We start from the raw sequence: 21698 nt of genomic DNA on the forward strand, positions 1-21698 counted from the left end.
GGCGGCTGCCGGGCGGCGGCGGGGGGGGGGGGGGCGCTGCTGTCCGGGCGGCGGGGGGGCCGTGGTGCGGCGGGGGGGCCGGGGGGCGGCCGGGCGGGGCCGGGGGGCGGGGGGGCGGGGCCGGGGGGCGGGGGGGCGGGGCCGGCGCGCCCCAACACATCTGCTTTTGCATAACGCATGCGCGAGCCCGGCCTGGCGGCGTGAGGTCGCAGGTGGGCCATTGGCGGCGGTTGGCGGCGGTGTTTGGCGGCGGTTGGCGGTTGGCGGCGGCGGCGGTGGCGGCTGGCAGTCTGGCGGGCTGCTTTGGATGCCGCGCCATGGCTGAGGCCCTCACCACCATCTAGCAGGTGAGTAGGCCGGCGCTGCCGTCGGGGCAGCGGTCCGGGAGGCGGCGGGGGGGGGGGGGGCGCCGGGCAGCGTGTGGGGGGCCGGGCGGGGGCCAAGCTCGCTGTCCAGGCGGGCCGGGCGGCGGCGGGGGAGCCGGCCGGCAGGGGGCGCCGCCGTCGTGGTGGCAGGACCGGGAGGCGGTTGGGCGGGGCAGCAGCGGGACCGGGAGGCGGGGGGCCGGGCGGCGGCGGGGGGGCGGGGCTTGGCGGCGGAGGCAGTCGGGGCCTGGCCGCGGCGGCGGGGGGCCGGGCGTCGGGGATCCGGGCGGCGGGACTGGGAGGCGGGCGGCCTGGCGGCGGCGGGGGGGCGATGCCGGGCGGTGGCGGGAGGGCGGGGCCGTGCGGCGGCGCGGGTCCGGGCCGCAGCGGGCCGGGTGGCGGCCGGGGGCCAGGCGGCGGGGGGGCGGGGCCGGGCGGGGACCAAGCTCGCTGTCCAGGCGGGGCCGGCTGGCGGCGGGGGGGCGGGGCTGGGCGGAGACCAAGCTCGCTGTCCAGGCGGGGCCGGCTGGCGGTGGGGGGGCGGGGCCGTGCGACGGCGGGGGGCGGGGCCGGGCGACGGCGGGGGGCGGCGGCCGGGCGGGGGGGGGCGCTGCTGTCCGGGCGGCGGGGGGTCCCGGGGGCGGCGGGGGCGCGGGGCCGGCGCGCCCCAACAGGTCTGCTTTTGCAAACGCATGCGGGCGGCGGCGGCGGGGGGGGGTGGGGGCGCCGGCCCCCGGGCAGCGGGGGGGGGGGGGCCGGGCGGGGGCCAAGCTCGCTGTCCAGGCGGGCCGGGGCGGCGGGGGGAGCCGGCCGGCGGGGGGCGGGGCTTGGCGGCGGAGGCAGTCGGGGACTGGCCGCGGCGGCGGGGGGCGGGGCCGGGCGACGGCGGGGGCGGCGGCCGGGCGGGGGGGGGGGCGCTGCTGTCCGGGCGGCGGGGGGTCGCGGGGGCGCGGGGCCGGCGCCCCCAACAGGTCTGCTTTTGCAAACGCATGCGGGCGGCGGCGGCGGGGGGGGCGGGAGGGGGGCGCCGGCCCCCGGGCAGCGGGGGGGGGGCCGGGCGGGGGCCAAGCTCGCTGTCCAGGCGGGCCGGGCGGCGGCGGGGGAGCCGGCCGGCGGGGGGCGGGGCTTGGCGGCGGAGGCAGTCGGGGGACTGGCCGCGGCGGCGGGGGGCCGGGCTTCGGGGATCCGGGCGGCGGGACCGGGAGGCGGCGGCCTGGCGGCGGCGGGGGGACTGTGCCGGGCGGCGGCGGGAGGGCGGGGCCGGGCTGCAGCGGGGGGCTGGGCGGCGGGGGGGCGGGGCCGGGTGGCGGCGGGGGGCCAGGCGGCGGGGGGGCGGGGCTGGGCGGAGACCAAGCTCGCTGTCCAGGCGGGGCCGGCTGGCGGCGGGGGGCGGGGCCGTGCGACGGCGGGGGGCGGGGCCGGGCGACGGCGGGGGGCGGCGGGTGGGGGGGGGGCGCTGCTGTCCGGGCGGCGGGGGGTCCCGGGGGCGGCGGGGGGGCCGGGGTGTGGCGGGGAGGCCGGGGTGTGGCGGGGAGGCCGGGGTGCGGCGGGGGCCGGGGTGCGGCGGGGGGGCCGGGGGGCGGCGGGGGGGGCCGGGGGGGCGGCGAGGGGGCGGGGGGGCGGGGCCGGGCGGCGGGGGGGCGGGGCCGGGCGGCGGGGGGGCGTGGCCGACGCGCACCAACACGTCTGCTTTTGCATAACGCATGCGGGAGCCCGGCCTGGCGGCGTGAGGTCGCAGGTGGGTCGTTGGCGGCGGTTGGCGGCGGCGGCGGCTGGCAGTCTGGTGGGCTGCTTTGGATGCCGCGCCATGGCTGAGGCCCTCACCACCATCTAGCAGGTGAGCAGGCCGGCGCTGCCGTCGGGGCAGCGGTCCGGGAGGCGGCGGGGGGGGGGCGCCGGGCAGCGGGGGGGGGACGGGCGGGGGCCAAGCTCACTGTCCAGGCGGGCCAGGCGGCGGCGGGGGAGCCGGCTGGCGGGGGGCGCCGCCGTCGTGGTGGCGGAACCGGGAGGCGGTGGGGCGGGGCAGCATCGGGACCGGGAGGCGGGGGGCCGGGCGGCGGCGGGGGGGCGGGGCTTGGCGGCGGAGGCAGTCGGGGCCTGGCCGCGGCGGCGGGGGGCCGGGCGTCGGGGATCCGGGCGTCGGGGATCCGGGCGTCGGGGATCCGGGCGGCGGGACCTGGAGGCGGGCGGCCTGGCGGCGGCGGGGGGGGGGGCAGTGCCGGGCGGCGGCGGGAGGGCGGGGCCGGGCTGCAGCGGGGGGCCGGGCGGCGGGGGGGCGGGGCCATGCGACGGCGGGGGGCGGGGCCGTGCGACGGCGGGGGGCGGGGCCGGGCGACGGCGGGGGGCGGGCCCGGGCTGCAGGGGGGGCTGGGCGGTGGGGGGGCGGGGCCGGGTGGCGGCGGGGGGCCAGGCGGCGGGGGGGCGGGGCTGGGCGGAGACCAAGCTCGCTGTCCAGGCGGGGCCGTGCGACGGCGGGGGGCGGGGCCGTGCGATGGCGGGGGGCGGGGCCGGGCGGCGGCCGGGCGGGGGGGGGCGCTGCTGTCCGGGCGGCGGGGGGTCCCGGGGGCGGCGGGGGGGCGGGGCCGGCGCGCCCCAACAGGTCTGCTTTTGCATAACGCATGCGGCGGCGGGGGGGGGGGGGGGGGGGGCGCCGGGCGGGGGCCAAGCTCGCTGTCCAGGTGGGGCCGGGCGGGGGGCTCCGCCGGGGTGGCGTGACCGGGAGGCAGTGGGGCGGGGCAGCAGCGGGACCGGGAGGCGGGGGGCTGGGCGGCGGCATGGGGTTGGGGGGCTGGGCGGCAGCGGAGGTCGGGGCCTGGCGGCGGCGGGGCGGGGGGGCCGGGCGGCGGGGGGCCGGGCGGGACCGGGAGGCGGGGGTTTGGGGGCCCGGTGGCAGCGGGGGGGCGGGGCCGGGCGGCGGCTGGGCGGCGGCGGGGGGGCCGGGTGGCGATGCTATGTGTTGTAGCACATTACTGTAGTGCAGATTCCACTGTGCAATAGAACCCTGTGGGAGTTGTTTGAAAGTGTGCTGCGATCCCTGCACCCTGACTCCCACTGAACCGTTGAGTCAAAAATCCAGGTGAGCAGTCTCTGCTCACTTGCACACAGACAGACTTGCTTCCCACAGATCCTGCGTCAGCTTGCTCTCTGAACCTGCATTCCACCCCCAGTGTGTTCCTGCCGTGCTTGTGGGCTTGAGGGCAGACCCATCTCTAATGCTCCTGTGTGCATCCCAGGACAGCACACAAGTGTTGACTTGCTCTCATATTTACTACATAGGGACATCATTGCTCTGGCCCTTTCTCCAGCTTGGAAACTGAATGGGTAGAGTTTGAGATCAGGACCAGCTTTAGCCAGGAGGGTATGAAGAGTCGGTGTGGTGATGGCTTAGTTGGTTTCTTCTAGACAGGGCAGAGTGGGAATTGCAGTGAGAATGAGGAAGGTGAGTGCCTTACCATTTTTTGCTGCTGTGACAGAAGACCAGAGAGTGGGTAATTTGTAAAGAAAGGAAACTGTCTTACAGTCTGGAGTCCAAGGCTGAAGGGCCATATCTGGGCAAGGGTCTTTGCTGCATCATAATGTGCAGGGGAGAGAGGATGAGAGGGAGGGTAGGACTGAACTTTGCCATTTTTATGACTGACCCATCCCCCAGAAATAACCCACTTCTGTTGTGACCTTAATCCCTTCATGAGGGCCCAGCTCTCACCATCAGTTGCCTCTTGAATGGCCTTCGCCTTATACAGTTGGGTTCCAACGTGAGTGTGGGAGACGACATTCACACCAAAGCAGTGAGGCAGACAGGGCTCTGGAGGTGACTTACAAGTGCTGGTGGGCAGGTCTGCGGGGCCTCAGTCTCCTGGTGCAGCTCCTGAGTGTTCCTTGGGGTACTGCTGCATATGGCGACGGGGGTTTTGTTCTTACTGGCTCAGTTGCCACGACTACTGGTTGGAGCTGAGGTGTGTTCTAAGAGCTGACAGTGACTAGAGCCACCTTGAGGGGTGGTGGGATTGGGCTCTGGAGAGTGTAGGAGCAAGTATTGTGCTGTGATGGGACTGGTCTGTGGACCTCACCTCTGAGGAGCTACATGGGGTCTGCAGCTCCTCCTGAGGGAGATGTGGGTTGGGGCATCAGTGCTGTTAGAACTGGGGAGACTGAATTTATAGACAGACCTTGACACTCTTCAAGAAACTGCCCTTTTGTGCAGCAAATTCTAGAGTGGGTTACTCTTCCTGCTGAAGGTGATGCTGCTGACATGATGAATGGTCTCCTTGGTTCTCAGCTCTTTCCTGCGAAGCCTGGTGCCTACTCTTCTCCTGGTTGGCATCCTGCTCTATTCTGTGAGAAGGGGTCCAATGGGGGCCAGGCGCAGCGGACGAGGAGGGGGCCTCTTCAGCGTTGATGAGACAACAGCCAAGATCCTAAAGCGTGCGGTTTGCAGATGTGGCTGGCTGTGAAGAGGCCAAACTGGAAATTATGGAGTTTGTGAATTTCTTGAAGAACCCCAAGCAGTATCAGGACTTAGGAGCCAAAATTCCAAAGGTACTGATTTCAGAAAACAGTCATGCTCTGAGTTCCAAGTCAAAGCCAAAGATTGCTGTTGTTCAGAGAATGAATATCAGACAAATGATTTTTCCTTGAGTTTATATTAACAATAGAGGATGGAAATTTGTAGAACAGAACAGTAAAAATCCTCTTATCTTGTATACAGAGATATGATAAATTGTGGTATAAAGGTGTATTAAGAATGTAATGCAAAAAACAATAATAAAATCCTCTTATCTGTTAGACTTGAGACCACAAGTCCTAAAATTCCATAATGTTAGGTCTATGAAATGGACATGGGAATATGTGTGGTTTTTTTGTTTGTTTATTTTTTTTTAAATTTAAAACACAAATATACATTCCTTTACTGGTCTTCATTTAGAGGCCAGTCATTGCTTTGAGTTTAGTTCCAGGGATCAAAATCCTTTGTTAAACTGGGTGTGGTGGCACATGCCACATGTGGTGGCACTGCAGTCTGAGGCAGTACCTGTGTATTTTCATGCATTCTGTCATACTTTTCTTATCTATGCAGCTCAGGAGGCTGAAGCAGGAGGATCTGAAGTTCAAAGCCAGCCTCAACAATTTAGCGAGGCCCCAAGCAACTTAGTGAGGCCCTGTCTCTAAATAAAATATATGAGGGGCTGGGGATATGGCTTAGTGGTTGAGTGCCCCTGAGTTCGATCCTCCCCAGTTGCACCTCTGTTGAATTGTCCTGTGTAAACCACATGTTTTCTTTTCTTACCAGGGATTGAACCCAGGGACATTTAACTACTGAGCCACATCCCCAACCTTTTTTATTTTTTATTGAGACCGGGTCTCGCTGAGTTGCTTAGGGCTTTGTTAAGTTGCTGAGGCTGGCCTTGAACTTGAGATCATCCTGCCTCAACCTCCTAAGTTGCTGGGGTCATAGGTGTGTGCCACCATGCCTGGCTGAACCACATATTTTCTGCAAGTTTGTTTTTCTCAGTAGAAGCAAGAACTTACTTAGGTGCAGTGTGAGGCAGTACCTGTTTATTTTCGTGCATTCTGTCATACTTATCTATGCAACTTGAAAACATTTTATAAGACAAGTTTCCTTTATTCTTTAATTATTCAGAGCTTTCACCTTACTTTATTTACTTTTTTTGAAAAAAACCTCTTTTTAGTTATATATGAACATAATGTCTTTATTTTATTTATATATGTGGTACAGAGAATCGAACCCAGTGCCTCACACATGGAAGGTGAGCACTCTGCCACTGAGCCACAGCTCAGCCTTCACCTTAGATTTTGAAGGAGTTTTAAAAAAACTGTTTTCTTAGTTTGTGTAATATCAACTTACAAAGTTAAAACCAGTAGCCTCCGTGGTCAGGTTTGGGGGCAGACACAGCTCTCTGGAAGGCTGGTGGACAGCACAGTGAAGGAGTATGCAGCCAGACAGCAGTGTATCCTGGGGCTGGTGGCAGCCTGGGTGTCCTGAGGGGAAACCGCCCTGGCAAAGCTGGCTGCAGTACAGAGGGCCAGTCAGTCCACTGGTGTCTTTGTGTGGTCATGGACCCATTTAGGGCTCGATGGAAGCTTGGATTTTTTTTTACCAGGAAGATTGGTATCCTGTGTGGTCACAGAAACTTCAAGTCCTCTCTGCTTTCTGGACCAGGCTAGAAATTCCTGGTTGAGGTGGTGCTTAGATGACACTTAAGCCCTTTCAGTAGCTTTGTGTTCCCCCAATTCCTCCCTACAAATTGGGCACCACTGGACAGTTTGTTGTGATTAATATACAAAAAGATTAGCAACCATTGTGAACCAGGAATTCCAACCAAGACATTGGATGTGTCTGTTTTACAGTTGGTGTGTGTTGGGGCCAGAAAGCATGTGGGTGTGGCAGGTGTAGAATGGTTGCCTTCTGCTTCCTGGTGGAACTTTGCCAAGTCGCCACTTAGCTGCCTTGTACCTCTGTTGACAGCCAGGTGCTAGAGTGGGTGTGTCTCACACTTATTTTATATGGTTTGTTCTGGGTGTTTGGATTTATTGGGGAAAATGTGTCTGGTGGAAGGAATGGGTAAAGGAGTCAGGTTCCAAGGGAGGCCTGTCACCCCAAGTATGAGTCCCCCTTGTCAGCCAGGCTGGGCTCCTGCGAATGGAAGCTTCTGTCAGCCTGTGTGCTATATTATAGGCTGGTTTCCCCAAATCATCACTGCCCCCTGCTGGGAGTCTGTCATGAAGAATTGACTACACTCACATAGATGTGTTTCCTGCGCACAGGAATAGGACATGGCATGCCATGGATATATCCTGTCCCTAGAATGTTCTTATGCCTGCAAGGATGGCTCCCGAGACTTTGTGTCCTGTCCCATGGCATATAAAGATCATCCATGTCATGGGCTATTATGTATCAGACCCATATGTGCCATGGAAATGGAAGTGCTCTGTGACCACATTTGGAGGTCGCAGGGCACCACATCTTGTGGGTTTAACAGCTGGATGTGGTGTTCACGCCTCTAATCCAGCAACTCTGGAGGCTAAGGCAGGAGGATTACAAGTTCAAGAGCAGCCTGGGCAACTTAGCAAAACCTTGTCTCAAAATAAAAATGGGCTAGGGGTGTGGCTCAGCAGTAGAGTACCTTGGGTTCAATCCCCAGTACCACAAAACAAAAACAAAACAATAAAAAAAAAAGATCTGATAGCAACCCAGCATTCTTCTTATTGGTACTAGGGGTTAAACCCGGGGCAGTTTACCACTGAGCCACATCCCCTGCCCATTTTATTTTTCATTTTGAGTCAGGGTCTCACTAAGTTGCTTAGGGCCTTGTTAAGTTGCTGAGGCTGGCTTTGAACTTGTGGTCCTCTTGCCTCAGCCTCAGAATGCCACCATGCCCAGCTGCAATCCAGCCTTCTTGACTAGAAATGGAGCAGTCCATCCCCACCCTGTAAGTCTCCTTTCAGTTTTCAGATATAACTGTAATCCATAAAACAAAAATGGAGTTGTGTTACAGGGACGTGAATTAGTATCGTGTTTTATTTTGTTTCCAGTATTGGGGATCAAACCCAAGGAGCTTTACCACTGAATCACATCCCAGCCCTTTTTATGTTGAGATAAGGTGTTGTTAAGTTGTTGAGGCTGGCCTTGAATTTGTGATCCTCTTGCTTCAGGCTCCTGAGTAGTTTTTGGATTACAGTTGTGCTACCACCCTGGTGTGAATTGAATTTAAATCTTAAGCTTGAATAGAAAAAGGTAAGAAAAAGGTAGAAGAGCACATTGAACACAAAGATGTCCAACCTGAATACCTGGAGAAGTGCCTTTAAAGAGATCTGTGCCCTTCAGACCAACAAGGCAGCACAGCTGGATAGTTTTGCTGTGGCACAGTTCCAGCCAGATGGCCGTTGTGGTTCTCGCCTGGTGGGTGTGAGAGCAGCTTGGTGATAACCCCCTCAGAATGTATTCCGGCCTTTGACCCAACAACTCTGCTTCTGGAGTTCTTCCTGTAGGAAGAGCCCACTCTTCTGAGTTAGTTACGTGGGCTTCCATGTTCCATGTTACAGATTTCTAGTCAGCTGAGTGGGAAGTGGGCTTCATGTTCCATCTGTTCCCTTTGAGAGCCAAGTGTCTCTTTTTTGTTGCAGAGAGCCATGCTCACAGGTCCACCCAGTACTGGCAAAACACTTCTTGCCAAGGCGACTGCAGGAGAGGCCAGTGTGCCCTTTATCACTGTGAATGGATCCGAGTTCCTGGAAATATTTGTCGGTGTTGGACCAGCAAGGGTAGGTGAAAGGGTGATCAGCTTCAGAAGGTGCCAGCCACTTCTTGACTAGACTGGTCACCTTGTTAGCAACAGACTGTGTGACCCTGACAATAAGCTGAGTACATCCCACCTGTGAGAGCAGCAAGGACAGGTTCAAGGATGTGTTGCCATGCTGTGTGTGTGTGAGTAACAAAATAGACTCTGGGTTCCTCGTCTAGGTTCGTGATATGTTTGCAATGGCCCGTAAAAACGCTCCTTGTATCTTATTTATTGATGAGATCGATGCAATTGGCAGGAAGCAAGGCCGCGGGCACCTTGGAGGCCAGAGCGAGCAGGAAAACACGCTGAACCAGATGCTCGTGGAGATGGATGGTGAGTGGACCCTTAGCAGGAGGCCTTCCTCTAGCCTCTTGTTTCTGGAAGGGTGTTCCTCGGAAGAGAATCCCCGATGCCTCTATTTTAAGGAAGGCACACAGTGGAGAAGGCCGTATTGATCCATGTAGCTTCCCCCACTGCAGGGGCAGAGTGAGGCAGATGCGCTTCTCTGGGTGGGGGAAAATCAGCTGAGACCAAGCAGACGAATGTCAGTCACACCATGGATGGAGCAGAAACAGCTGAGCTCTTCCTGCTTGGTGTCTTGCCACCCCCCCAAATACTTGGGTGTTTCCTTCTCAGGAAGGTATGTTTAGCATAAAGGCCAGGTGTTTCTTTTTCTTCTGTTTTTTTCATACAACTGGGACATTCTAGTACTGAGCTACATCCCCAATCCTTTTTATTTTTTTATTTTGAGACAGGGTCTCAGTAAGATGCCCAGGCTGACCTCAAATTTGTATCTTCCTCCCTCAGCATCTTTGGTAGTTTTGGTTACAGGGTGTCACTGTGCCCAATTTATGCCATTTTTTGAATTTGGAAAAGCTTTCATTGGCTCTTTGGCTTCAAAGGGTTAGAGGGTCAGGTTGGGTCCCTAAGACCACCCCTGACTTTGGTTTTTTTTTTCCAGAGTCACAAACTGATCTTGTAGTTGAAAAGCTGTGTTTCTTCACAGTGAAAGTACATGCAAAAAAACCAACCATGAGGGTCAGCTGTGGTCAAAACCTGCAATCCCAGCGGCTTTGGAGGCTGAGGCAGGAGGATCAAGAGTTCAAAGACAGCCTCAGTAATTTAGCACAGCCCTATGCAACTTAGTGAGATTCTGTTTCAAAAAAGGGCTGGGGATGTTGCTCAGTGGTTAAGTGCACTTGAGTTCAATCCTTAGTACCAAAAAAAAAAAAAAAAAAACAAGGCGGAAGGTACATAGGACAGGTCTAGGGGTCTAGGGGAGGCCAGGCACAGCTTCCAGAGTCCTCCAGAATGTGACAGCACGTTGAAGTGGTGTTTACCTGGGAGCCGGTGAGAGACTCAAGGCTCTAGGTTTTCACTGGGTGCTGGTCATGTGGGCACCCTTTGTCTGGCACATAACAGGATGCTCCAGAGGAGGGCAGGTGTTCATAGACCACATTGTTGCAATTTGGGTACAGGGAACTTGTCTTGCTAGGGGATGGTGGGAATTCTCCTAGAGTCACATCCCCCAGTAATCGGCTATTTGCTGATGTTAGAGGTGGCCCTGTCTGAGGATAGCAGTCAGGCCTGGTTTCCTATTTTTCTGTGTAGGCCAAAATTGCTTCCAAAGTCTTTTATTGTCTTCAGAGTCTAACAGCAAATGTGCTCTCTTCTGGAGGGCTGGACTGGAGAGGACTGTGGGCAGGAGTGGGTGGATGCCTTGCCACCATCCTGTACCCTCTTCCTTGGTTGGCATCCCTGTTCTTTGCTCCTCCTTGCCCACCCTTGGGTAGTCCTGCACTGTGGTCTTGCTGAGCATCATGTGGGGTTGGGCAGGGGGAACCAGGAATGAGTGGTGAGGAGATCCAGGTGCTGGGACTTCCCACAACCCTGAGGTGGGCTGTAGAGTCTTCATTTAGCTGAGGCATGTCTGGGTTCCTACTGGCAGAGAGGCACTCAGCTGACACAGGAGGGGACAGACTTCCAGGATCCAGGGTGAGTGACACTGCCCAGGAAGCAGAGAGGATCCTCAGTTAGGTTGGGCCAGCCAGCTGGGCAGGGCCTCCTGCCTGCCTGATAGCCCTTGCAGTGTGGTGTGGAATGAGCAGAGGGAAGCAGCAGGGAAGGAGATGTGCTGGCCTGGGTCTTCCTTGGGCTCACCTGGTTCTCTCTCCAGGGTTCAACCCTACCACCAATGTGGTGGTGCTGGCCGGCACCAACCGCCCTGACATCCTTGATCCAGCCCTGACGCGGCCCAGCCGGTTTGATCTCCAGATTTACCTTGGTGAGTTGCTTAGGTACCTAGGTTTGGTCCTCAGCCTCTGGGGTTAAAAATTGGGTAGTTTGTTCGCTGCATATTTGGAGACAATTTTGATGGGGATCCTGAAGTAAGAAAGATAATATTTTGAAAATGTGGAGATACTCAACTACCCCATGGTGCTGCTGTGTTATTATGTCAAAATGTCACTGCAGTGCATGTAGGTGGGAATTATGTAGCAGATTTGTACTCTTCAGCTTTTGTTTTTGTACCATATTATAAAAAAATCGTTTAGAAGACAAAGAGTTTGTACCTCGCCCTTCACCCTGACAACCCGCTGTCTTTGTCTTCCCTGACACTTTCCCACTGGGACACTAGTCCATGTGGGTGCTCTGGGCAGCTGGGCAGTGCTCATTTTCCTTGCTGTCTGGTTGGTTACATGGCCTGGAACTGGATTTAATATTGGTGGAGGCAGTTAGGGTGTTTCATTGAGTTGAAGAGCTAAACACACATGCACTTTGATCTGTCCTGCCATTGCACGCTGGTAGAGTGTGCTCCTGGCTGGCCTTGCAGTCGTGTGATGTGACTGTTGGGGACCCTACTCTGAAGGTCCAGTGAACACAGAGCTTGTGTGTGTCTCCCTATTTCTTCACTAGGCCCCCCTGACATCAAAGACAGGTCCTCCATCTTCAAAGTCCTGCGTCCTCTCAAGCTGGATGAGAGCCTCAGGAATGATGCCCTGGCAAGGAAGCTGGCAGCACTCACTCCAGGCTTCACTGGTGAGTGTTGCTGGGCTGAACGTTCACCCTGGAGGAGCCAAGTACACCCAACTGGTGGCATTTGGCAGGTGTTTTCTGTGCCTTCGTATTTGGTCCTGGCAAGTGTCCACTCTGGTTTGTAGAACATTGAACCTGTTAAGACATTCAAAGGCCTTGGGGATCTTCTCCCCACAGCCTATTGGTGCCCGCTTGAGTTTGTTTTTAATTCTGTTCAGACTTAGTAAGGACCGAAAACTGAAGTTAACCACTCCATAGAGCAGAAAGGAACAAGAGTGAAAAGCAAAGCCTAAGGGCCTGTGGTGCATTGCTGCAAGGACCAGCATGCATTGTGGAAATTCCAGGACAGTTGAGGGCCTGGGGAAGAAAGAATGTTCAGAGCAATAATGGTTCAAAACGTCCCAAACTGGATAAGACATGAACCTGCACATCTGAGAAACTCTGAACTCAGAAGTATGAATAGGTTCAGAAGAGATCCAGGGAGACACATCATAATCCATCTGTTAAGAGCCAAACATGAGAGAGTCTTGAAAGCAACAGGAGAGACAGACATGTAATGAAGGAGTCACAGCCAGCTTTTCTTCAGGAACTGTGTAGGCCAGAAGGCACTGACAAGAGGTACAGGGTGCCAGAAGAAAATGTGTCATGGGGCTGGGGTTGTGGCTCAGTGGTAGGGCGTTTACCTAGCACATATGAGGCACTGGTTGGTTACATGGCCTGGAACTGGATTTAATATTGGTCGAGGCAGTTAGGGTGTTTCATTGAGTTGAAGTCCTCAGCGCCACGAAAAAATAAATTAATGGGCTGGGTTGTGGATCAGTGGCACGGTGCTTGCCTAGCATGTGTGAAGCACTGGGTTTGATTCTCAGCACCACATATGAATAAGTAAAATAAAGGTCCATTGACAACTAAAAAAATTAAAAAAATAATAAAACTAAGGTTTTGTGTCCACTTACAACTAAAAAAAGTTGAAAGAAAAATTGGTCAGCTGAGAATTTTATATCTATATCAAGAATTCTAATTCTATATCAAGAATGAAAGAGGAACTTTTATGTTGTAGATTTTAAAGACAATGAAGGAGTTTACTAGTAGGCCTCCACTGTGAGAAATGTTGGAGGAAGCTTCGGGCTTTAGGTTAGCAATGACAGTGACTGAAGTCATGTGAAGAAGTGGCACTAGCAAAGGAGGATAATCAAGGCCAGTATCCTTAGGGTTTATAGTTTTTTGATAGCATTTAAAAAACAAATGCATGAAACTCATTATAGATGAATGCTAATGAGCACGCAGTGTATAATGATGTGGTCTGTGAACCATATGCACAGGAGGAAGGAGGAGATATAGCGGACAGAAGTTGAAATTCAAGCAGAACTATAGAGGACCCCTTGTAAAAGGACAAAGTGGGACTCACACTGCCCTATTTCAGAACTTCTTATAGAAGTGTGGCAAACAACAGTGTGGTCCTGGCACAAGGATAGACAGAGACCACTGAATGGAGTTAAAAGTCCAAATAGAGCGGGGAAAAAAGTCCAAATAGAAACCCACCTGTGCATTTATGGTCAGCTGGTTTTTGACAAAGGTGCCAAGAACATTCTATGGGGGAAAGATTAGTCCCTTCTACAGAAGTCCTGGGACTACTGGATTTCCAAGGAGGTGTTAGACCCCCTACCTGACATCATATTGAAAAACAAGCTCAAAGTGGATAAAGCATATACTTAAGAGCCAAAAGTATCGTAATTTGTGACAGCTAAAAAGCAGAGCCACCTCGGTGTCCACTCACAGTGAGCAGATGAAGAACAAGGGCATAGGAAAGGACAGCTTTCATCTGTAAAGAAATGAAGTACCCAGTTGGGCACAGTGGCACATGCCTATAATCCCGGCGGCTGGGGAGGCTGAGGCAGGAGGATCATGAGTTCAAAACCAGCCTCAGCAGTGGTGAGGCTCTAAGCAACTCAGTCTTTAAATAAAAGACCCTGTCTTTAAAATAAACACAAAATAGGGCTGGAGATGTGGTTCAGTGGTTGAGTCCCCCTGAGTTCAATCCCCTGTATCAAATAGAAAAAAGAACAAGAAATGAAGTACCCATATTTACTACAGCATAGACGGATTTGTAAAATGTGCCCAGTGAAGGATGCCAGGCACAGAAGAGCCACATCTGACATGAACCCAGTGATAGGAAATGCTGAGAATGCAGATCCGTGGGTGGATGGGTGGGAGTGGGATTAAGTGTGAACAGGCATGGGGTGTCTCAGATATGGGCAGTGTCCTATAACTAGATTGTGCCCTAGTTGCACAATTTGATTTTACTAAAAACCAGTGACATATATGCCTAAAATACACACTTGTATGGTTTGTGAATTATTTCTTTGTAAAGTTGTTTAACCAGGAAATTTGGCTAAAAATAATGACAAATGATGAAATGGTTCCCGCTACCTTGCAGTATTCCTCTAAAGTTTAACCCTGGCCTCTACCTTTAACACACCTCATCTGGGTGTCACTGTAGCTGTCAGGGAGCACTAACCATCTCTTCTTCCTTGTCAGGTGCTGATATGTCTAACGTGTGCAATGAAGCAGCCCTTATTGCTGCCCGCCACCTGAGTGCTTTTGTCCAGTAGAAGCATTTTGAGCAGGCCTTTGAGAGAGTCATCGGAGGTGAGCCCATCCACCCCTGGGGAGGAGAGGCATTTCTAGCTCTGCTCTTGGCAGGCCCTCCCCAGCCCAACCTCACTTTTGCATATGGAGACATGATTAGTTTTCTAAGCCAAAATTTGGGTCTGTGGATCTCCCAGCAGCTTTCCTGCCCTTGGAACTGTGTGCAGTCCATCTGAGGGTCAGTATTAGATGTGGGAAGGCAAAGCAAGTCCTCCCTGAAGGGAGGGGAGGAAGCCAGAAGGAATGTCAAGTCTGGGGAAGACTTTGGGAGCTCTCTTGGCACTGCTGAGGAGTGAGTGTCAGTGTCATCTTGAGCCAGCAGTGGGTGAGATGGTCTCCTGCAGTTTGGGGAAGCCCAGGCTTCAGCTGGGCCAGGCAGGTGGCAGCTGGAGTTAGCAGTGGGTCAGGGTCTTGTAGGGCCACCAGAGTTGCCAGAGGCTGCAGGGGCTGGCCTGGCTCTTCTTGGTGCTGTTCCTGGAAATGGAGATTATAGAGGCAGCAGTAGCACATCCTTATGGTCCTGCCCCATGCTGAGACCAAATCAGCCAGCTGGGAGGTTATCTTTGAGCTTTGTTTTCATTTGATTTTTTTGACATATAATATCTACTAAGTAGCTCAAAGCAAAACCCAGAATTTGTCAAGGGCATTCTGGGGGCTGATGACCCATGCAGCTCAACATGTGCTGCTCTTCTTTGCTTCTCTGTCCTGTCACTGTGGGGCTGGGCTGTGAGATCTTTGGGAACTGCCCTCTTTGTTCCACCATGCTTGGGTTTTGCCTCTTGTCATGCCCCAGAAAGGACACAGTACCTCTGACTCACATTGGCTCACAGCTGCTTCTTATTTATTTATTTATTTCCTTTAAAACACAATATTCTTTTTTTTATTGGTTGTTCACAACATTACAAAGCTTTTGACATATCATATTTCATACATTAGATTGAAGTGGGTTATGGACTCCCAATTTTACTCACAGCTGCTTCTTGAAGCAGCCTGTGCCTGAGGAGTGGGAAGTAGGTTGGGGCATGGAGGTTGGGTGGGAATGTCCCCCAGAACTAGGACATAGCATGGAGCTACCTTCTCTGCCACCTTCTGCCCTAGAGGGAGGGACTCCCAGGTGGGTGTTGGGAATCAAGTTTGGACACAGAAGAGGGACAGTTCCCCCTCTGTGGATGGGTAAGCCTGAGATGGCAATGATAAGAATCAGTCCTGTCCACCACAATCAGGTGAATACTAACTAACTGTGGGTTACAGTTGGTACTAAATGTGGGTTAGCTCTTGTTTTCCCTGGTTATTCTTATCCCAATTTATAGGCAAGTAGCCTTGCAGTGAAGTGACAGCCATGCCCATAGGATCTCTCTTAAGAGAGGCAAGAGAGGGTTTGGGGAGCTTCTCTGAGCCAGGCTAGGTCCAACTCAGTCTGGCACCTTACAGCACTCCTCAGGTGGAAGCATCCCAAGGGGCTTGGGCCCTGCAGATCTGGGCCCATTATTTTTGGTTCAATACTTAAGGTTTTAAAAGTTACACAGACTACTCTTTGTGTTTAAAAATTGGATAATAATGCCACATGATTCAAGAAGTTTAAAAGTGTAAGTTTTTTTGTTTAGTGCCAGGCTGTTGCAAAGTGAGATCTTTGCTGTCCCTGGTAACCCATGTTTATTACTTACCATCAAGACAGTTTCTCCATGGGGTGTGGATGGCACCAGGACATACTCCGGTTCTCCACTTCCTCCCATTCTGTTTTCTCTTAACCCTTGGGGATCTTCTCCTGCTGATATACCCTTGTCTAGATGCATACATATATTGAGCCAGGACTTTATTCCCTGAGCTTCTTGGGACCCCCAAGGGAGCTCCCAGACCATCATCCACCTCCTTCACCTTGGCCAAAAGACCTGTCCTAAATTCACCTCTGCCTCTGTCCTCAGGATGTTCTGGAGTCAAAGAATAGTACCATCAAAGACCTGCAGTATGAGCTGGCCTGAGTCTGTAAGGTATGCACCTGCCTCCCTGCCTCCTCCCTTGGCTATGACCTGGCATCTGGCTTCAGCCTGTAGACAGTGTGACTGCTGACCATCTCTGAGGACTCATCCATTTCCCATTCACATGTCATTTGATGAGGCTGGTGGACCATCCCTATGTGAAGGGCAGACACGGCACGAGGTCATCTGTACCTGCCTAGGACTGAGCTGACTGTTCTGTCTGCAGTGGAATTCACCAAGAGCAGCTGGCCCACCAGTGCAACTCAGTTACACCCTTAACTCTGAGGGGTGGATATCACTTCTTGGTTCTGTTGTTTGGGGATATGTCCAGATGTTTCTGTCATCCTATTTCTTTAAGACCCCTGGGTGTAGGCACTGTCCCCCACAGTTCCCAGGTTCCATGGCACCCACATGATCCTGGTTTCCTGACCCTCCCATCCTCTTGCCTGCTTTTTCTGCACATGCTGGTATTTGTGCAGAGCTAGGGCCATTTGCTGTGAACCTCAAGGGTCTACACCCCAGTTCTCTCTAGAGCCTATCTTTGCCCACACTGGAGTCATTTCTGAGCCATAGTGAGGACAGCTGCCCTTTTGAGCATTTGCGGAGTCAGGCCAGGCCTGAAGCATTTCACACACATCAATTCATTGAGCTTTTACAACCACCCAGTGAAATATGAACCCTTCTAAAAATGTATGTTTTCTACAGTTGGAAGCAGGGACCTCTGGCATGGTAGCTGTGTTAGGCCCACCAGCACTGTCTCCCAGGCCTTGTCTCTTGGGAAAGATGAGGGTTTACCAGGACTCTTCTTCAGGCAGGCCCTGCCCCTGGTGAAGATGCAGAGTTCCTAGGAGATGCAGGGTGCTGTGCCCATGGGAGTAGAGAATAGAGGCCATTGACAAGGGTAGGAGGGAACAGTGGCCCTCACTGAGACATGCTTGCTGAGGAACTGGGGGGCACACTCAGGCCACAGTTCTGCAGCCCAGCCAGAGCAAGGATAGGTAAATAGCTCCTCCAGCCAGACTGGGCTCTAGCTTCCTCTGTAGGTGGTGTAGGAACATGGGCTCAGCAGCAGCGGCACATGAACTTCTGGATCTCCTTTGTGATGGTGAAGACAACCTGAAAGAAGCAGAGAAAGCACCAGAAGACAGTGAGGGACCATAACCTGGGAGCTACCTGACCCCATGACTCCCTGGGAAAGCAGCAAAAATGGTGGGGCAGGGTCAGCTGGAGCCCAGTGGTGGACTGCAACCTCCCTGAGGGCTGAGGATGGGCAGAAATCCTCTGGGCATGCTGGATGTGGAAAAGGCCAGATGATAGGAGAGAGGGGAGAGCAGTCAGAGAAGGCCCAGGAGTTGGAGTGGGGCAGATGAAAACCTGTCTATGAAGAGGAGATGAGTCACCCCCAGCCTGCCTCCCCCAAGCCTGACTGGGACAGCTCATGGATGGGCATGTCAACACGGAGTCTCATGACGCCCGAGGTCCTAGGGTTCCCTTTCTTGTGGGAGCTCAAAGCAGGCAAGCTCAGGTGCCTGCCACCTCCCTGAGAGAGGTGGGACCAGTCTGTCCTTGAGGCCTGGCCGAAGACCTGGCCTGCAGATCAGTGAGTCAGGGTCTCCACCCTCTCCATCCCCCATGGCACTCACCTCTGTGTATGGATAGAAGCTCTCCTGCCCCCTCTCCTTCCAGTAGCCCTGGGTTTCGAAGAACAGCTTATAGGTGCCAGGCTTCATCTGGTCTGGCCTCAGGAGCCCAGGGCAGTGGGCATCCAGGTCTGTGGAGAGGATGGGCTGCTGAGATCAGATGCAGAGCCAGCTTCCCTCAGCCCTCCTGGGTCTGACCCCCGTGGGGGTCAGACACTCCACAGCCTGACTCAGACATGGCTGAGCAGGTAGTGGGGCAATTGTAGGGACACTGCTACACTGCCTATTTAGAAAATTAACACAGAAGCAAAAAGGAAAAAATTATTCCATAGTCTACCACTTTGTATTTGACATATTTTTCTAGATTTTTTTCTATGTTTATATGTTTGTTTACAAGTTTTGTTTTGTTTTTAAAAAATGCACCATAGATTATGATTCATGATGTTTTCTGTGTTTTTAAAATAATTTACTGATCATGGCTTTCTGGGTCAATAACAATACATCTATGTGGTGGCCTGTTTCCAACTGGATGGAAGGTCCATGTTGAGTGGGCTGATCCTTCATGGAGTGTTTTGAAGGCCTGCAGTTTTGCCTTATCACCTCTAATGCCCCCACATTCTTCATACCAGCTGGACCTAAAGTGTCCCACAGCATTTAGGAAGGGAACTGCATGTATGGCGTGCATGGTTCCCTCTAACCCTGCAGTGGCTCCTGGCCGGAGCAGCACTGTGCTCACTCACAGTGGGCCTGGGTCCCTCACGCCCCAGCTTCTGTGAAGAGCTTAGCAGGGAAGCAACAACCGCACCTTAGACCCTGAACCTTTGGGTCTACCTTCCCTGGGCTCCCCACTCCTGCAACAAGACATGCCTGCCTTCCTCAAGACGGAGGGTCATGGGGATGAACCTGCTCACAAGGCCAGCTCCAGGGCCACAACTTTGCCAAACTGGGTTTGTAGCACCTGAGACTGGAAGCCCCGATGCCCCCACCCAGCAGAGTGTGTGTGTAGTCCAGGCTGAGGATCACAGGCCTAGCTTGGAAGCCTTTTACCTCATCCTGCCTCTGTCTTCCCACCTGTAAAAGTGTATTATGGTTCTTGTCCAGAGGAGGTATGGTGAATAAAAGGAGCAGAAATTAAGTGTTATGCCATCTCAGGCCATGGACTTGGTGGAGAGTCCTAGTGCTCCCACCCCAGCAGGCCTCAGCAAACTTGAGTCCCAGGACACTCACACCTGCTAGGATGGCCCTGTTCCCACGTGAGGAACTGAGGCTCAGAGTCAGTAGGGAGGGTCCAGGCTGGGAACCTGTGTGCCTCCAAGGCTGAGGGGCTGGTGGGTGCCAGTGGGCAGCAGTCAGCTCTGTCTTCCAGCCCCTAGTGTCTTCACTCCTTGGCTGGATGTGACTCAGCAAGGGCTGGTTCTGGGGGAGCAGGAGCTCTGGATTTCCACCCAGCCCCAGGGCCTGTCTCATACCTTTTCTTCACTTCTGTCCACTGCTGGCTGAGGTCCTCAAGTCGAGACAAATGGAGGCGCAGGCCACGGGCTGGGAGCCCTGACGCAGTATCTAGCACTTGTGTGGTCAGGGGGCTGCTCTCAGGCTCCATGCCAGTGCCTTGGATCACAGGAGGGGCAGGGTGAGCTCCTGAGGGCCTGTGCACTGGGTCCCCAGCCCTGCATCTGCACTTCTGAGAGGAGGGTGAACAGCCCCACTGCCCTGAAGGCAGACGGAGCGCAAAGAGTCACTGGAATTGCTGAATCGAAGGACGATTTGCCAGGTGGCAAACAAACTAACCCATGTCCTTGTGGATCCCTACTGTCTCCTTCTCCCAGCCATAGTTCCAGCTCACAGATGGCCTTGTTCTCTCGGAACCCAGCTTCACTTTTGCATCCGTGGTTCGCAGGTCCCTACGGAGTTTAGCCCCCCAGGCAGATGAGGGAACAAATCCTGAGGGTAAAGGCCTGCCCCTTACCTCAGGCGAGTCCAGGTGTATAGCTGGAGGGCAGCAGCTGGGAAGCTGTGCTGCGGCAGCTCACTATCTCTGGACTGTGGGATGCCCATTCGGCCCTAGTGGGAGGTGGCTACAACAGGCCCCTCGGGTTAACCCAGCCTGTGTGGCCACCCCTGGGCAAGCTGTTCCTCCTCCTGCCAGCGTCTCCCTAGCTGGCGCGGTCCACCCGCACTGTCCCCAGGAGCTGCCCAGCCGCCTTCAGGGGCTCAGGGCTTCCTGGGGGCCGTGGAACGCCTCCGGGGCAGGGACTTGTGGGGCTGGGGCTGCGGGTGCGGGGCCAGGCTTGGTGGCGGGGCGGAGCAGTGGGTGCTGGAGCAGGATGGAGTGGGGTAAGCGAGGTAAGTTGGCGGGGCTTGGGTCCCGTGGGCGGCAGCTACAGCTTCAGGCCGCGAGGTAAGGTGTAGGGGCTGGGGTCTGCGTGGGGGGCAGCTGGGGATTGGCGGCGGTAGCTTCCTTCCCACTGCAGTGTAAGCCAGGCTGGAGTCCACGTGGGGGCAGTGGAGGGGAGCGGTCTTGGCTTCCTTCAGGCGGCGAGGTAAGGCACCAGGCTTGGATCTGCATGGGCGACAGCAGGGGCAGCAGCAGCAGCAGCTTCGGTCCAGCCTCGAGGTAAGGCAGTGCCTCTGGGCTCCTGTGGGTGTCGGCCTGGGTGGCGGCGGCTGCTTCATTCTTGCTGCAAGGTAAGGGAGAGGGAGGGTGGGGGTCGGCGTGGGGGTGGCAGCCAAGGGGTTGGGGGGCGACTTCAGGGGCCTCGCGTTCCTGCCGCCGCCTCGTTCCTGCTGCCTCGTTCCTGCCGCTGCCCCGTTCCTGCCGCTTTGGGGGCAGCTAGGGCTGTGGTAGCGGCGGCCGCAGCTTCGTTCCCGCCAGGAAGTAGGGCAGCGGGGATGCTGTCTGGTGGGCTTCAGCTGGGGCGGTGGCGGCGGCAGCTTCATTTTCTGGCTGCCAGGTAAGGCGGAGGGGCTGGGGTCGGCGTGGGGGGCAGCCTGGGAGTGGTGGCGGCAGCTTTATCCCACCACAGTGTAAGCCGGGCTGGAGTCCCCGTGGGGGCAGTGGAGGGGAGCCGTGTCGGGCAGTGAGGTAAGGCACCAGGCTGTGGTCTGCATGGGCCGCAATGGCGGCGGGGCGGCGGCAGCGTCCCAGCCTTGAGGTAAGGCAATGGGTCTGGGCTCCTGTGGGTGTCGGCCTGGGTGTCGGCCTGGGTGTCCTCTAGGTAAGGGAGAGGGAGGGTGGGGGTCAGCATGGGGGTCAGCGTAGGGGTGGCACAAATTGATATGCATATGATTCACTTACATTCACTCCCTGTATCAGAACCCATGTATTTCTCCACGTTGCTTTACTTGCTTTTTCATGAGATTTCTTTTATAACACATTACTTTTGAATTCCATCATCATTTTCGAAGCAAAACTCACAGTTTGGTATAATTAGTGACCATAATATTACCACTAGATGTATAACTACTTGGATTGGATGTTTGTATGTGAATACCAGATGTCACGTACTTTTTAAAATATCCATTCAATCCATGATTTAAAATAGTAACCTGTTGTATTTTTTATTCACTGAATGGTCTATTCATACATCATCTCTATATACGTAGACCCAGGGTTCACCTATTTTTATCCCCAAACTCTAAATGATAGGGTTTCAAAACATGCTCCCAGAAATGGTGGAAGAAATACACATGTCACCTGCTCCATGTATTTCTTTCATCACATCATCTCCTGGACACAAA

General features: G+C 55.2%; 1 protein-coding gene across 1 annotated transcript; it reads right to left on the reverse strand.

Moving 5' to 3' along the window:
* Window positions 1-17382: 17382 nt before the first annotated feature.
* On the reverse strand, window positions 17383-19959 carry LOC144250650 (5-hydroxyisourate hydrolase-like). Its single transcript, XM_077793545.1, has 4 exons — window positions 19927-19959; window positions 19419-19641; window positions 17964-18091; window positions 17383-17436 (listed from the first exon to the last, which is right to left on the reverse strand). The coding sequence occupies exons 2-4, from the start codon at window positions 19558-19560 to the stop codon at window positions 17383-17385; spliced, it is 324 nt and encodes a 107-aa protein (XP_077649671.1). The 5' UTR covers window positions 19561-19641; window positions 19927-19959.
* Between the last annotated feature and the right edge of the window lie 1739 nt (window positions 19960-21698).

The sequence above is a fragment of the Urocitellus parryii genome, chromosome 16, assembly GCF_045843805.1.
Source record: "Urocitellus parryii isolate mUroPar1 chromosome 16, mUroPar1.hap1, whole genome shotgun sequence".
Classification (NCBI taxonomy): domain Eukaryota; kingdom Metazoa; phylum Chordata; class Mammalia; order Rodentia; family Sciuridae; genus Urocitellus; species Urocitellus parryii.

Coding starts and splice junctions, on each gene's coding strand:
- LOC144250650 (XM_077793545.1), bottom strand. CDS start 19,560: ATGGAGCCTGAGAGCAGCCCCCTGACCACACAAGTGCTAGATACTGCG. Junction 18,092..19,418: donor GAAGAAAAGGTATGAGACAG/GCCCTGGGGCTG, acceptor TCCTCTCCACAG/ACCTGGATGCCCACTGCCCT. Junction 17,437..17,963: donor GCTTCTATCCATACACAGAG/GTGAGTGCCATG, acceptor TGCTTCTTTCAG/GTTGTCTTCACCATCACAAA.